This window comes from Callithrix jacchus, chromosome 12 (genome assembly GCF_049354715.1).
Source record: "Callithrix jacchus isolate 240 chromosome 12, calJac240_pri, whole genome shotgun sequence".
Taxonomy (NCBI): Eukaryota; Metazoa; Chordata; class Mammalia; order Primates; family Cebidae; genus Callithrix; species Callithrix jacchus.
In genome coordinates, this window is record NC_133513.1 from 88240572 (window position 1) to 88255911 (window position 15340).

The following is a 15340-nucleotide window of genomic DNA, read 5'->3' on the forward strand; positions in this document are numbered from 1 at the left end:
TGCTGGTGGAGGGCGGTGCTCTTTCTCTGGGTGGGTGTGGGCAGGTGGGCTCTCCTACTCCTGGTCTTTTGCTTTTCAGTGGATGGACCCAAGGCCCTCTGGGTGGGTCAGGAGAAGGCCTCCTGGCTCATACTTATCTTCCGTCACAGGTCACCAGGCAGATGGCCCTCCTGTGGGCCAACGTGCTTTAATGACAAGAATGGCACATCCTCCACCAGCTTCTCCGCAGCCCTCAGAACCCCCTCTGAGCTGACTGCAGATCCCGTCATGCACCCCAAATGCTACATTCAGAAAAAAGGTCACCTAACACTTTTGGTCCAGAATACACAAAAGTGTATTTTAACATACCACCCTGTATTTAGATAACTTGTGTATGCCTATGCATAACTTTGTGTATGCAAATTTAGGAGTGCAGAAATGGGGAGAAATGCAATTTCACCAACCCTATTAATGACCATTTCAGCATGAATAAGGGAATGCTTTATAACATTACCAGGCACCACACAAAAGGAAGAAAACAACCAAGAGCTACATGCAGAAAAAAACAACATAATTCTGTAGTTTAGGGTTTCTGTTGTTGTCTTGGAGAGAAAAATGCAAAGGGTTTGATATGCCTGTTTTTAAAAATAAGGTAATAGTTGAATAAATCAATGTAAAGGTTAATTTTAAGGATAATCCTACCTTACATAATGGCCTCATCTCTAATAATGACCATTTTTTAAAAAACTAGCTATTTGGAGAAGAGACAGTTAAGGAAAGGAGAGAAAGAAAAGGAAGAGATAGTGAAAGAGAGAAAAGGAAATGGCAGGGAAGAGGCAGCCCCACCCACATAGCCCTCTGCCTGCTGAAAGCTGTTGGGCTTTTGCGCTTTCATTTCTGAGGGCACCTCTGCACCAGGATGAGGACTGTATCCCACGCCACCCCCATTATTCCACAGAGAGCACACCCCTCTCACCTCCACCTCCATCCTCTAGCCTTTTTGGCTGCACTGTCTTGCCTTCCATCCTCTCCTTCCTCCGTCTCCTGCCTCTGAACAACTGACCTGTGTGGTCTTCCACCTTGGAAGACCCTGCCCTGGTCTCCATCTTGAAAAACCTTTGACCCTGTAGAGTCCTCTGGGAACACTCCCCTCCCTCCCTCCCTCCCTCCCTCCCTCCCTCCCTCCCTTCCTTCCTTCCTTCCCGCCATTGTCACATCTTTTCATTCAGTGCTTTACCCCAGCAGGCTCCTGATTCTCTGCCATGAACTTACTCACCCAGCAACCTCCAAAGACTTTATAAACATCTTAGTCATCACATCCACCGACCTTCCTGGGAGTCCATCTTTCTGGACCTCTGGGAAGATCTCACACTTCCTCTTCTTGCTCCATCACTCGCTTTTCCCTCTGCCTCTGTGAACTCTGCTTTCTCTCCCTCTTCCCTTCTCCTTTTCCACGTCACCCAACATCCCCACGGGTAGTTGTTAGTTTCACATCCTTTCTCTCAACACAATTCCCTCTTGAGTCTGTCATCTACTCCCCAATTGAGTGTTGTCTTCATCTATTCCCAGGGCTTCAACCATCGGCTCCACTCAAGTGACTCCAATCCCCATCTTAAGCCCATGCCTCTTCCAAGAACCCTAGTCTTAGACTTCCACTGCCTACCAGATATTCCCTATATGACATGCAACGAACACCTCAAAGGTCAGTTACCTAAAGCCAGCTCCCTCACCTTGCCTCTGCCCTGATCGTCTTCCCAGATTTCCTCTGTGATGTGCTCAAGTCCTCATTCTTCCAGCTGCCTGGCCCAAACCCCAAGATTGTCTTTGTCTCAATCTCATCCTCCAATTCTTTGCTGTTTACACCAGTCAGTTAAAAAGTCCCACCACAACATCCCCAGTGACCTTGCTCGCATCTGCTCTCCCCACTGCACGCTGGTGTACCCAGCATGGGCTCTCACCACAGCCACAGCCACCACTCTCACTGCAGGACTAGCTGTGATCACTTCTCACATAGGACCTTCAATTCCACAGTGACTAACCTGGTTCCTCCACTCTAATTGGAAACTAAGCCCCTAACCCCACTCTGCCTGCCCCGCCCATCACCTGTCTGCCTCACCCATGTGTGCAGTGCCTGTTGTGGCTCCTTCAAGTACTGAGAGAGAGCTTGGACCTAAGCCCCAGCCCTGCTGGCTTCTTCATGCTCTGCTATCTCTGGATTCCCAATTCCTAACACTCTTAAACAACCTGCAGCCCCGTGGCTCCTGACTCTCTCATCCCAGACCCCTTGGCTGCTGCCAAATCCCCAGTCTCTTCACCCCTTTCCTGGTTTGATTCTCTGCTGCTCTCATGACTTTTGTGCCCAAGTCACTGGGGCTAGAGCTCTGACTCCCCTTGTCTCAGTTCTGCTTAAGTGTGGCATGGATCCATCAGCAGTTTCCTCTGTTCCTGTCACAGTTTGTGGACCTTCTTAGCCTCCTCGGCTCCATATTCCTTTTCTGTCTTTTTTTTTTTTTTGAGAGTCTCACCCTGTCACCCAGGCTGGAGTGCAGAGGTGTGATCTCAGCTCACTGCAATCTCTGCCTCCCAATTCAAGCGATTCTCCTGCCTCAGCCTCCCAAGTAGCTGGGATTATAGGTGCCCACCTGGTGCCCGGCTAATTTTTGTATTTTTAGTAGAGACAGGGTTTCTCTATGCTGGCCAGGCTGGTTTTGAACTCCTGACATCAAGTAACCCATCTGCCTCAGACTCCCAACGTGCTGGGATTACAGGCATGAGCCACCACACCCGGCCTTTTTGTATCTTCTCTAAAGATATCTTTTCCTTTTAAGAGTCTCTTTTGGCCAGGCGCAGTGGCTCACGCCTGTAATCCCAGCACTTTGGGAGGCCTAGGCGGGTGGATCATGAGGTCAAGAGATCGAGACCATCCTGGTCAACATGGTGAAACCCCTTCTCTACTAAAAATACAAAAAATTAGCTGGGCATGGTGGCGCGTGCCTGTAGTCCCAGCTACTCAGGAGGCTGAGGCAGGAGAGTTGCCTGAACCCAGGAGGCGGAGGTTGCGGTGAGCCGAGATCGCGCCATTGCACTCCAGCCTGGGTAACAAGAGCGAAACTCCGTCTCAAAAAAAAAAAGTCTCTTTTGTGTTGTTAGGGAGCCCTACAGGCAGCACTGGGAACATTTGTTTTTTTCCTCCTTGGCAACCTACTTAGCACAGTGTCTCTCTTTCTCTCAAACACCCTTTAATAAACCACATTTTGACATAGCTCCCTTTAAAATATCAATGCACGCTTAGTTTCACTTTTTTGTGCGTCCAGGCCATCTGACCTCTGAGTGCATCTTTCATTGAGAACTTTCTGACCTTTAAAATGACAAACACTACTACTCTGACAGCGCCATGCACAGAAAGGGTACCCAGAACACTGCTGCTGAGTTTTTGAAACTGATCTCTGAGGTTGGTATCTCCCAGGGCTGCCAAAAAGACGAGGAAACTGCCAAAAATGGCTCCCTGAAAATTCAGAGAAGGCACCCAGAGGCGAAGGAAGGGAACTTAAAAGGTCGCCCCTGGAAAGCAGAGAAACAGAGTAAGGTGGGAGAGTAGTTTCAATCCGCAGCCTCTCTGCATATAACTGAAGAATCCCCTTTAAGAAAGATGCCAAGCTCAAAAGAAAACCAAGCAAAAATGAACTGGGCAGGGGTGAGGGAAGGGTCCAAAACGGGAGGCAGAAAGCCATGCAGCCTAAAATGACCAGCATCACCATCTGTCACCTCAGCTACATCAAAAACCACAGAACAAAGAAAACAAAGCACAGCTTGAAAAGGAACGGACGGCATGAGAAAAACCAGGAAATACCTGTGGCACGTCTGCACTGGGTGCTTTATTAAGCGTCTCCATTTTTTCTAAATCTGCCTCTAACTCTGTCTGGCAGAGGTTGAGATCTTTGTCTAGATTAGTCTGGTTCAAGAAAGAAAAGATGGGAAAGAATGTTTTAGTTTAGAGGAAAGGGAGAAAGAATGGAAGGTTAAGTTAGAAAAAAATGAATTTTTTTTTTTTAGTGTTATACTTTCATAAGGCCAAGATAGCAGGACTAAAACACAGGAGCTTACCAGAAATTAGTTAAAGACATGAAAACAGAATGTAACATTAGGCATATAAAGCAGAAATCCTGAAGTAATCAAAACTTCAAAATCTATTCTACTTGCTAAGGAGAACTACAAAAACCTACCTTTAAGGAAATGCCTATTTTCTCTTTTTTCAGAGTGTGGTAACAGTGACAAATATTCTATGTCAGAAGGATACGTAATCGCTTTAAAAACCTCTAAACATTAGTATACATCTTAGAGAATTTGTTACATAGTTTTATTATTACCAAGCCAAAAAAAAAAAAAAGCATCGTTTTTAAAAAAGTGATTTAAGAAAACAACAAACCCACAACACACTCACACTAACCAAAGCTAGAGAGCACACACAGTCCAACGGAGGAGGCACAGCGGAATTACCTTTCTATCCTCTCTAGGAAGGATAGAGCAGTCTCCAGGAGTATAATCCCATATCTTTTTGGGAGGCTGACGGGAAGCAGAGGAGGAAATGAAGAAATGAGCATAAAGACATAAAGACAAACATGGAGACTGGCTCAAACAAGGAGGGGCACACTAGGAGAACTGTATAAACACAGAAAGGAGAACTCAAAAGCAGGGGAGTGGGTGCTGCCTACGGACACAAGGCTGCCTGCTGGAGGGGAAGCCTGAGGACTGGGGAGCTGGGACCATTACCTAGGAAGTTTGTTTCTATGTCTGTGTTTTAAAAGCAACTCATCGTTGGATTCTAAATATTGAAAACTTAAGAAAACAAGGGGGGAAAAGAACATTAACACAAATGTAAACAAAACTAGAAACTTTCAAATTCCTCATTGTTCTTTTCAAACTAAGATTGACACTGAAGATTCTACATTTTTGAGGCAGGCTTCTGCTGTAAAATTCACTGTGTATTAACACGTGTGTGAATTTAGAGGTGTGGTCAATGGACTGAACCAAAAGTACTTTCTGTGTTTTGTAACAACGAAATCCATGTACAGAATGGTTGTTAAATAGTGTACTAGACAATTACACACCAGTAGTTTAAAAATCTTCTTTTATAGTTTAACTAGATCTTGATAATACTACTAGTAGTAGAGATACACTTTTCATCCTCCTTAGAGAACAGAGTTTAAAATTTAAAGAGGGGACTGTAAGGTTATTTTTGTTTTGTCTTTTAACCCTTTAAGTCAGATTTAGAGGTACATTACTATGACAGAAATTTGCCAAAAGATGATTGCAAGTCTAATGAGGAAGGAGCCCAGAGGCTGGGACATTCGGAGGTTACAGGCGACATCTAACCCTGGATCCTCTCTTCCACTTGTTCTGCCTATTTAGACTTGTGTTTTCTTACATAACGACCTCTAGGGTGGTAAGAAGTAGATCATTAACAGCTCCTAAAATTTTGTGCAAATTTCATTATAGCCAACTCTATGGAAGCATTCAAATAGGGTTACATTGTGAAATTCTGACTTGCTCTTACATATAGAAATCATGTTGATTTCTATAGAAATGAGAGCAAACCAACTCAGAAGAAAAAGTAGATTCCCAGTCTCCTTGTCATAAATTTGCAAATGAGAAGTAATCTGATTCCAAGATGTGTTCACCACTGACACTCACAGGTCAGTAACGTCATCTCCGCACAAATATATTTCGTAAAGTAAGTGATGCTAGCAATTACCATTCATCTTTAAGCACTTAATACACTTGTTCTGTTCGCCTACAGAAGTAGACTTTTTGAAATCTAATGACTTGTGGTCATTTCTTTAATTTGTAAACACTCTTCTGTTTATTGCAGTAAACTGGTTTTAAATAATCCTTCTAAAAATGGTCCCTGGAATCTTGAACTATTTGCTATTCTAACAACTTGTTAGAGCTAAAATAGCTATAGTTTTAGTCAGCATCTTGCTGAAATTTTAGTTCACTTCGGGTGGCTTAAGCAAGAGGTGGAGGAAGCAAGGAGTTCAGGGCAAATGTCTAGTGTCAAAGTTCCAGCAGGTCTTACTCAGGGAATGTGGTCCCCAGTTGGTGTGAGGAAAAAACAAAAGGAGAAATGCTGATTCCCATGATCTGGCAGGAGTTTTAATTTGACTCTGCTTCTGAATGGCTGAAAAACGTTCCAAAAGAACTTCCATGGTTTTTACCCCTTTTATTTATGTTTCTTATTCTTTTGTGGCAGAGTAGTTGGGGAAGGAAGTGAAGAAAAAATTTCTCCTCACCACACCTTCCTCCCAAACCCTGTTGGTTCAACTAGATAATAAGCCCACCCTTAGGATGCCTCTGACCATAAGGAGCTGTTCATTTCAGGGCTGTCCCTCAGGATATGGGCATGGAGTTAGTGATTTGGGCAAGCCTTCACAGTACTATTTTTTAAAGTAAGACCTACACAAGAGGGAGCCATCTCATTAGAATAACTCTGAGGCCTGTGCAAAGAATGCATGTGCCTTCAGAGAAAATGCTATTTTGAAAAAGCATCTCTAAGTCTTTAAATAATTAAAAGGCAATTAGAGCACTGGGGTAGGGATACAAGCTACAAGAAGGCCCCAATATACAATTGGACTGTGTTCTCAACATTTGTTTGAAGTTATCTGTGTGGTACCTGGACTGAAGTTTTTGGCAGTAATAGTGTTAATTTATCAAGCTATGCATGGAGACTATTTAATGTATGCTGATATTGAAATATGGTATATTATCCTCAAAAAATATTTGTAATGATAGATTTAGTAAAACAATAGCAACTAATTAGAAAGAAAAATTCCACCACTTTTCCTGAAAGCTAATATTCCAGGTAAAACTAATTTAGTTATTTAGCAGATGAGATGGCCAGAAATTTGTGGATTCTGAAACAGACATCAAAAATCAAGGGCATGGACTCTGTTAAACATAATTTAATAGCTTTTGCTTTCCTTGATTAAAGTATGGCATTATTGCTTTATCCACCAATCATGGTCTGTTTGTGGGGTAGGAAACGACACACAGCAAAAGCTTGTTTTGGGTGATGTAATTGGTTTTAAGAAAAAGAAGAAAAGAGGGTTAGGATACTGTTAAATACTGCATGTGAAAAAGATTGCCTGAGGCAGACTTAACTGATATCTGAATGGTGAACAGCAGAGGGAGAAAAAAAAAAAGAGAGAGAGAGAGAGAGAAAGGAGAAGAAATGAGGTGTGCACCAATGCTTTGGGAAGGGGAGGAGGGTGCAGACTTTGGGTCAGATGCGTCCCCCTCCATTGGTCACTAGGTGGCGCTGTTCATCCAGGAAAGCTCAGCTGCTATCGGGAGACAGTGTCTAGGAGGGACCAGAAGAGAGGAACAAGCAGGCTGTTTGCAAGTCTGGTGCTCTTAACTCAGAAGGTGCCTGAACTTTCAAAGCTCAGCACTGCCAAATCAAAGAGCAATTTCTAAGCACCAGCTTAATTTCTCTTTGTTTTAATAAAAAATTTTTTTAACATTTTACTGAACTATAAAGTTCACTCTTGTCTGCATATAAAACTATCACCCCAGAACATAGAAACTCAAAACCTGGATCCAATGCTTAAAGTCTCATACAATCATCTAACAAAATGTTTTTATATGCTTAACTCCTCCACCTGTAAATTCTTTTTGCAGCAGTAATAATTAAGATCTTGAAGTAACTAGAGTTTTAAAGTCAGTTTCCAGTCATCTCTAGAGGAAGGATGAGCTCAATTCTCCCTTCTATTTTATATTCCTTTGGGGGCAAAGCTAAGAAAATTCTCCTTTAAGTGCCAAAAGTCAATTTGTACCAAAGCCAACTCAGAGATATCATGGGGGAAGAATAGGTTGAATACTATATATGTTAGAATTCCTTAGTCCCATTTCAAACTTTGGGAAATACCCTACATCACAGAAATCATTCCCTAAAAGTCACCCATAATGGGGTTGCATTTGTGGGTCACATCTGCATTAAGAGGTCCTTGTTGGTCTGCTCTGGGACTTCATTTACATATGTGCTTTTAAAAATAATATTTAAAGCAGAGACAAGGCTGGTCTTCTCAGTATATAATGCATTTTCAGCTTGTCTTTAGCCATCCACAAGGCATGTGATATTTGTTGTTACTGGGGGAGGTCTAAGACAAGCAACGATTATTTGTGTTTCTCTGGGATATTCCAGCAAGATATACTTCCAGAGCTCACTGTCGTTTCTCAGTGAAGTAATGCAAAAGAAAGCTCAGAGGTTGTAGTGAGAAGAAACAATCCCACTACAGACAACCAATGTGACTGGCCCCACTTCCTGACTTCCTTACAAATATCTGATTCTTTAGCAGCAACAATGCATCCACAGCATTAGTTTAAAAGGTGCATAACCACTGAAGCTATTAAACTTACCGGTTTCCCAAACTCCAATTCCGAAAAGAATTTATACCAAGGTTCATTCTTTAAATCTATCTCTTCTGGGCTTATATCCCGACTCTATAGGGGTTGGTGATAGGGAAATGGAAGAAAGAGAAGGATAACATTATGCAAAGATCACACAGGAACAGGCCAGTAGAGATGCAGTGGTTTCCAGGTATATACAGCAGCTGCATTTAACAGCAGCAAACATCTGTTTTTACTGACATCAGCAAAAACAGGAGGGAGAGGATGGGTTTATAAAAACAGGGAAATTGAGGCAGGGAACAGTGAGTGAATCATTCTCCGCCCTAAGGCACAGGAAAATGGACTACAGATGGAGAACTTTGCACCACGCTGCTGCGTACACAACAAGTCTGAATCTGGGCATAACAGCATTCTGCAATAATTTTCAATAATGTGGCAGAAAAGAAAGCCCTTTACAAAGAATTACTAGTTATGAGCAAATTACCTGGTGAGCACACCAAACATGTAGCCATCTATGCCAGTTGAGTAGAGCAAACGATTTTTATGGACTAGTACAATTTTAGTACTTATTTGCGAAGCTGCCTTAAGGTTTTAAAAATAAATGCAAATATTGACAGTTTATAAAAAGCCAATTGGTTAATAACTGCATCTTTAATGGCACATGAGTAGGTAGGAAAACATGTCCCGTACACAGTAAAGTGAAAGTGAAAAGTGATATGAGACAGAGGACGCAGTGAAAAAACATTTTAAACAAGCATCCATGGTGGATGAATACAGACAGAATAAACTTCATGTTTTAACAAATAAATGTTAAAGAACTGGGAAAAAATAAAGTGAAAGAAAAGCTAGACAAGACAGATAACAGAACGAAGGGGAAAAAACTTCTGGGTTATGTCACAAAAATAAGTTAGATTTCTCACTTTACATAACACTATGAGGTATCAATAGACTGATCATTGGATTCTATGGAATATAATATTTAACCAAATAAGGATAAAGTTCTGGCACCTTATTTCATGGAATAACATGTTTCAGGAAATAACTAGTTGGAAAATGAATGCGTGCATGCAAAGCAAATCAGGTTTTCCCCTTAACAAATTGGAGAAATGTTTGTATCAGGCAAAAGTGTTTGAGGTTCATGACTAATTAAATACGTATATATGTTTCAAAAACTCTGATAATCACAAAAAGAGAGATGGGGTGATTTTTTACAATAACCTGAAATATAAAATGCATACACTTTCTACTGTGATTGAAAATACTGCACAACAAACTTCACTACTTCTGGACTCTAACGCCTGAGGGAGGGGGCTGCCATGTCTGGTGTGCAGGTCTTTAACGCTGGTGCTTCACAAAGCAGCTCTTCCTGAATGTACTTTTCTTACAACGTAGTGAACATCCCTTTTGCAGCTAGTAGAAATGGCTGCTAACTTTCTTAGTGACCTTTACCAATCCCTTTTTCTAAGATCTTTAAAGGAATCTTTAGCATTACTTTCACTTTTGCTACAGGTAGAGGAAGATACGGAAATATGGCAGGAAACCTTTTAACTGAAATCAAGCTGGGTTGAAATCGGAGGGAAATACATATTGAAACACAAGGTCTGTCCTCTTACATCTGGATAAAACCTCCTCCAATTGCCTTTAGAGACTTAGGGTTTAAATCCTGAAGGAGAAGTCTTGCCCTCACTATAGTAAATGAATTGTATATTTACTCAATTGAGTTGAAAGGAGGTATAATACCTATAAGAACACAACTATTCCGGAGTGGTAGACATTGGGACTTTCTAGATCCTAATATGATGAGGTTTCACGAATTCTATTTCATGTTTGTTATTTTTACAAAGACTATTTATAAACTGCCCTCTGGGAATAGGTTAGGCTTGTTTTTTTTTTTTTTTTTTTTTTTCCTTTTTTTTAAGACCAAGTCTCACTCTGTTGCCAGGCTGGACTGCAGTGGCACGATCTTGGCTCACTGTAACCTCTGCCTCCCAGGTTCAAGCGATTCTCCTGCCTCAGCACCCTGAGCAGCTGGGACTACAGACATGCACCACCACACCCAGCTAATTTTGGTATTTTTAGTAGAGACAGGGTTTCACCATGTTGGCCAGGATAGTCTCGATCTCTTGACCTTGGGATCCACCCACCTTAGCCTCCCAAAGTGCTGGGATTACAGGCATGAGCCACAACACCCAGCCTCTTTTTTCTTAAATAAAATGTACCAACTCTTTGGGGAAACTGCCTGAAAGTTTTGGTACTCATGATCCTGAGGTAATTAACTCATTTTATTCCCAAAGGCTATCTGCAGATTGTTTTACTGTGGAAGTTAATGCTGTGCCAATAATAGAATCAGGAGGCTGTGTCAAACAGTGTGAGGCAAGAGCAACTGGCCTCAGTCCTTTGAGCTGCTCAGAGACAAAGCTAAAAAGGTGATACCACACAGCCCTCATGTCTGCATTTGATTTTGCCAAGTATAACTCAGCTATGGATCCTATTATGGAACAGACCAATAGAAAACGTCCTTCTGAATGCAGAGCAGGAACTCTGACCTGGCAGGCAGGGAAAACTCCATAATGTCTGGTGAAGCTCTTCAGTAGTACAGGCTATTCTCCCAGTTCAAAAAATATCTTTGGAAAAGGGCAGGTAACTCACCAGAAAAATGCCAGCTTCTCCTCAAAGATAGTTTTGCTTCTTGAATGGAAGCCAGAGACTAACTTCAAACCTGAATGTGGTATGCTTGTGTAGCACTTTATGATATTCATAGTTCTTATACCCATATTATCACATTTGACCCACACCATCTTCCAATTCCTAGTTCAATGTTCTTTACACTATGCCATATTTCCCTTTGCATATTCCACACGACGGGGGGAAGACCCACTAAGTTTTCGATTATGACAAGCTAAAGCAGGGGCTAAACGACCATGCTAAAAAGCCAGGGAAGGAACTCAAAGTGAGGGTGAACTGGGAAGAAACCGAACTGGATAAATCCCCTTGTTTTACACTTCCAAATACATACTGTGTCTGTAATCACTCTCTTAATATCTGTCCTTCCTACTATACATGTATGGGAATGGATTACGTCTAACCCAGGGCTTGGTGCATAAAAATTATTCTACACACATTTATATATATTTGTTTAACCGAACTGAACTTCTGCAAGAGACTTTAGAGAAAGGTATAAAAGAATGTGTTCTGAAAAAGGCCATTTCTGACAAAGCAAGGACTGACCAACAGATCTCCAATTCTGAGGCGAGAAGAGAAAAAAGTATCCTACTATGATAAGAGGGGACTAAGCAGAGATAAAGACCCTCATATGTGCCAGGTTTGGTGGCTCAAGCCTGTAGTCTCAGCACTTTGAGAAGCCAAGGGGGGCAGATTGCTTGAACCCAGGAGTTTGAGACCAGCCTGGGGGCAACACAGTAAAATTCCATCTCTACAAAGAATGAAAAATTAGCTGGGGCCAGGCACAGTGGCTCACAGCTGTAATCCCAGCACTTTGGAAGGCCAAGGCAGGTGAATCATTTGAGGCCAGGAGTGCAAGACCAGCCTGGCCAACATAGTGAAACCCCATCTCTACCAAAACTACAAAAATTAGCTGAGCATGGTGGTGCATGCCTGCAATCCCAGCTACTCAGGAGGCTGAGGCAGGAGAATTGCATGAACGCGGGAAGCGGTGGTTGTGATGAGCTGAGATTGCACCACTGCACTCCATCCTGGGCAATAGAGCGAGACTCTGTCTCAAAAAAGAAAAGAAAAGAAATTAGCTGGCCATGGTGGCCCGTGCCTGTAGCCCCAGCTACGTGGGAGGATAGCCTGAGCCTGGCTCCAGGTCAAGGGTTCAGTGAGCCATGATCGCACCACTGTACTCCAGCCTGGGTGACACAGAGTGAGACCCTATCTCAAAAAAAAAGACCTTCATATGAGTCTTTCAAATAGATTGCTAGGTCATCAAGTTGTAAGTCTTTTATAGGGGGTTTTGAAGGTAGTACAGTTGTTTCTTTCATCTGTCTGGAATGATTTGGGTATGCTCCAGGGGCAAGGTGCGCTCTAGGGCAACCTTTACAGTTTGCCATTCAATCTCTCCTACTAACCATTTATGTGCTTATGAAGTCACGATTTAAACTGCCAGAGTTAAGCAGACGTAAGTATCTCAAATGGAAAAAGCTTTCTTTTCCCCCAAGATGAGGTAGTGCATATCTGAGAGCAGGTTTAGATTCTACATCTGTCACTAGTTAGTATACTTACCCACAGTTAACAACGAAAGTGTGTGTTTTTGGGGATTTGGGCGGAGGGGGTGTAAGCTCACATTCTGGCAAACCAGATAATAGATACCAAAAGCCAAGACTCACATGCTGAGACCCGCACTTTGCCTTTTCTGTCCATGTGATAAAAACAGCAGGAAACAAAATCAAATATAAAGGACGAATTCAACTACTGTGAAGGGTAGACTGTCAAAAGATTCAGATTCAACTGAAGTTTCTCTCTAAAATTAAAAACTTCTCTTTGGAGAAACAGAGGTAAATTGGGTGAAAGGTATCGAACGAAACTATTGGACATTCCTCCTCGTCCTCCCTGGCCTGCCTTTGGTGTTCATGCCCCATTAGTGGCTTGGCCTAGGGCTTGGTACCACACAGAGGAGCTTTGCAATCCATGTGTATGCTCCCCACCACTCCCCAAGAGAGTCCCGTGAGGCACTATGGGTTACTTTTCAGGGTTTGTAAAAACCACGCGTAAGTGATCCCAGGAACTATGGTATCAAAGATGCTCATAAACGATTGTAGTATCAGTGAGAAAAACTAAACTATGTTTTTCCTACTTCTGAGTAGTGGTTAAATGACTAAGAACCAGGTAAAGGACCTTGAAACAAAGGAGAAATTAAGAAAAGGGAGACTTCAATAAGCGCCATGACAATCTACGAATGGTAATGCTGCCAAAACAAAGATACCCAAAGGTCTACAGAGGCCCTGAAATCATTTAAATGTATTAATAGGTAGTGGTGGGTCCCAGACTTATTATTAGTGTTAGGAATAATGACTGTCTTTGCAGGAGCATTTGGGCACAAGGTTACCTTCCATATTTCTACACACAGTATCTTCTAACAGCAGAGAACTTCCAAAGAAGGGCAGGGGTGGGGAGAAGGCAAAATTCTGTGCTCGACTCTGAACTTTCTGCTTGAAATAACTGTGGTGCACAGTGAACACTGAACAATGACACTTCTAAGTATTTGTCACCTGTTGACCTTTTTTCCTAATTAAAATGACTTATCCTTCTGTGCTTTTAGAGATGTCACATTTTTATCTCAGCAGAAGTCAAATCATGTAGAGCCAAAGAGTTGGAGGGAACATAATTTGAGCCTGCATTTCAAAGGCCTGCTTATTCTGTACACACTGCAGTGACCTCAATTTAATAAAGACCAACCCCAGCATAATAATTCCATCCTGCTGCCACGCTGGAGGACTGCAATGCTTATAGAGCTTTGGAGAACCCCTTTAACTAGGATCACAATTCTGAACCAGCTTTTCCTAATAAAGGGTGAATAAAATGATGCATGCTTGGCAGGTATGAAACTAACCAGTGTGTAAGAATTCTTCCTGTTTCACAGAAGAGGCCACTTTACCAGGATGGTCTGCTATACCCATACACGTCCTTTTCCCCACTCATAATTGCTTAGGGATGTGAACTTGTGTAGGGGAATCATAAACCAGGTTGAATATCAAATTAGTCCTCAATATGGCACTTGTCAAAAAAGGAAGACCTAAAAGATATATTCTAACAGCCTGGCACCTTTTTTCATAGTCACAACATCCTATTCATTAGGTAGCTTTTAATGACATTCTAGTAACTTGTACAAAATTTATGCCCATTCAGAGTCACTTAAAAAAACTGGACTTTAGTCCTCTTAAGGACAAACCTGATAAATGAACGGTTAGACATTTAAAAAAAGACAGCAGCAAAATCAATCTTTATGTTAGTAGAAAAATTAATATTAGTTAAAACCATGCACAAAAAGAGCGACAAAGCCACAATAAGAGGATTTTTTAAAAGCAGACTTGCGGGACTTATTTTATGAACACCTGAAAAATGAAAAGGGTAAAAGTACTTCATTTTTGTCATTGTCTTCAAAACAAAGCAAGTCTATCTCAAGGGGAAAAGAATGTAATCCAACTGCACAATGCATTCTGATGAAAGAACATGGGCAAGGTGAGACAAAAGAACTTTAATATGCACATTACCATCTTTTCGTTGCTCAGAACGGAAGATTTGCCCGGCTGGTAGTCGTAAATGCTTTTGGGCTCTGCACGGTATTTTCTTGTATCTACTTTCTTATCTGGGGGTTCCCAGTCATTTCTGCAGAAAGAAAATTCTATTAGAGCTATTTTCATGACAACTGGCATTAGCTTCTGACACAGTGTGACTCTGGATGGCTGTAGTGTAATCAAAGAACTTTTAAATCCAAAGCATAAAATCGGAGTCAGGGCAAACAATTTAGTTGTGCTGGTCTGCTTCTCAAAACAGCCAGTTAAACTTCAGTGTTCGCTTCACTAAAGGCTTGAAGTGTCCTGTGCTCAAAACCAGGCACAGAGAAAGGGAGAGGAGAAAGCAGCAGGGAAGGAGGCAGCAGCAGCAAAGCCGGCTCTGGAAAAAATCTTTCACCTTGCTTCGCTCTCATGCGCTTTTCATTCCACAGACATGCCTGTACTTCCCGCTCACACTAGTGCAGTGAGAGAGAAAACAGGTCCTGGAGCCAGTTGACTGTGGTTCAAATCCTGCCACACCCCTTGCTAGCTAAGTGATCTTAGACAAGTATTTCACCTCTTGGTACCTCAGTTTCCTCATCCGAAAAATGGGGTTGTTGTAAGGACTAAACAGTTTACATGAGATGGCACATGTACATCATGGAGCAGAGTGCCAGGCCCATAGTAACCACACAATAAATGACATGAGACGGCACATG

The 15340-nt window shown here is 42.1% G+C and overlaps 1 protein-coding gene across 50 annotated transcripts in view; it reads right to left on the minus strand.

The window, feature by feature from the left end:
- SORBS1 (sorbin and SH3 domain containing 1) overlaps positions 1–15340 on the minus strand; it is a 251854-nt gene that overhangs the window by 56660 nt on the left and 179854 nt on the right. For 21 of the 50 annotated variants that reach the window (XM_078346141.1, XM_078346135.1, XM_078346140.1 and 18 more), the window contains 2 exons: positions 14619–14733; positions 8395–8478 (listed from right to left, as the gene is read on the minus strand). In XM_078346141.1, coding sequence (XP_078202267.1) covers positions 8395–8478; positions 14619–14733 — 199 coding nt within the window. Of the gene's footprint in view, positions 1–3829; positions 3932–4476; positions 4543–8394; positions 8479–14618; positions 14734–15340 lie in introns of all 50 variants that reach the window. The other 29 variants (XM_078346133.1, XM_078346097.1, XM_078346112.1 and 26 more) reach the window with 4 other exon arrangements.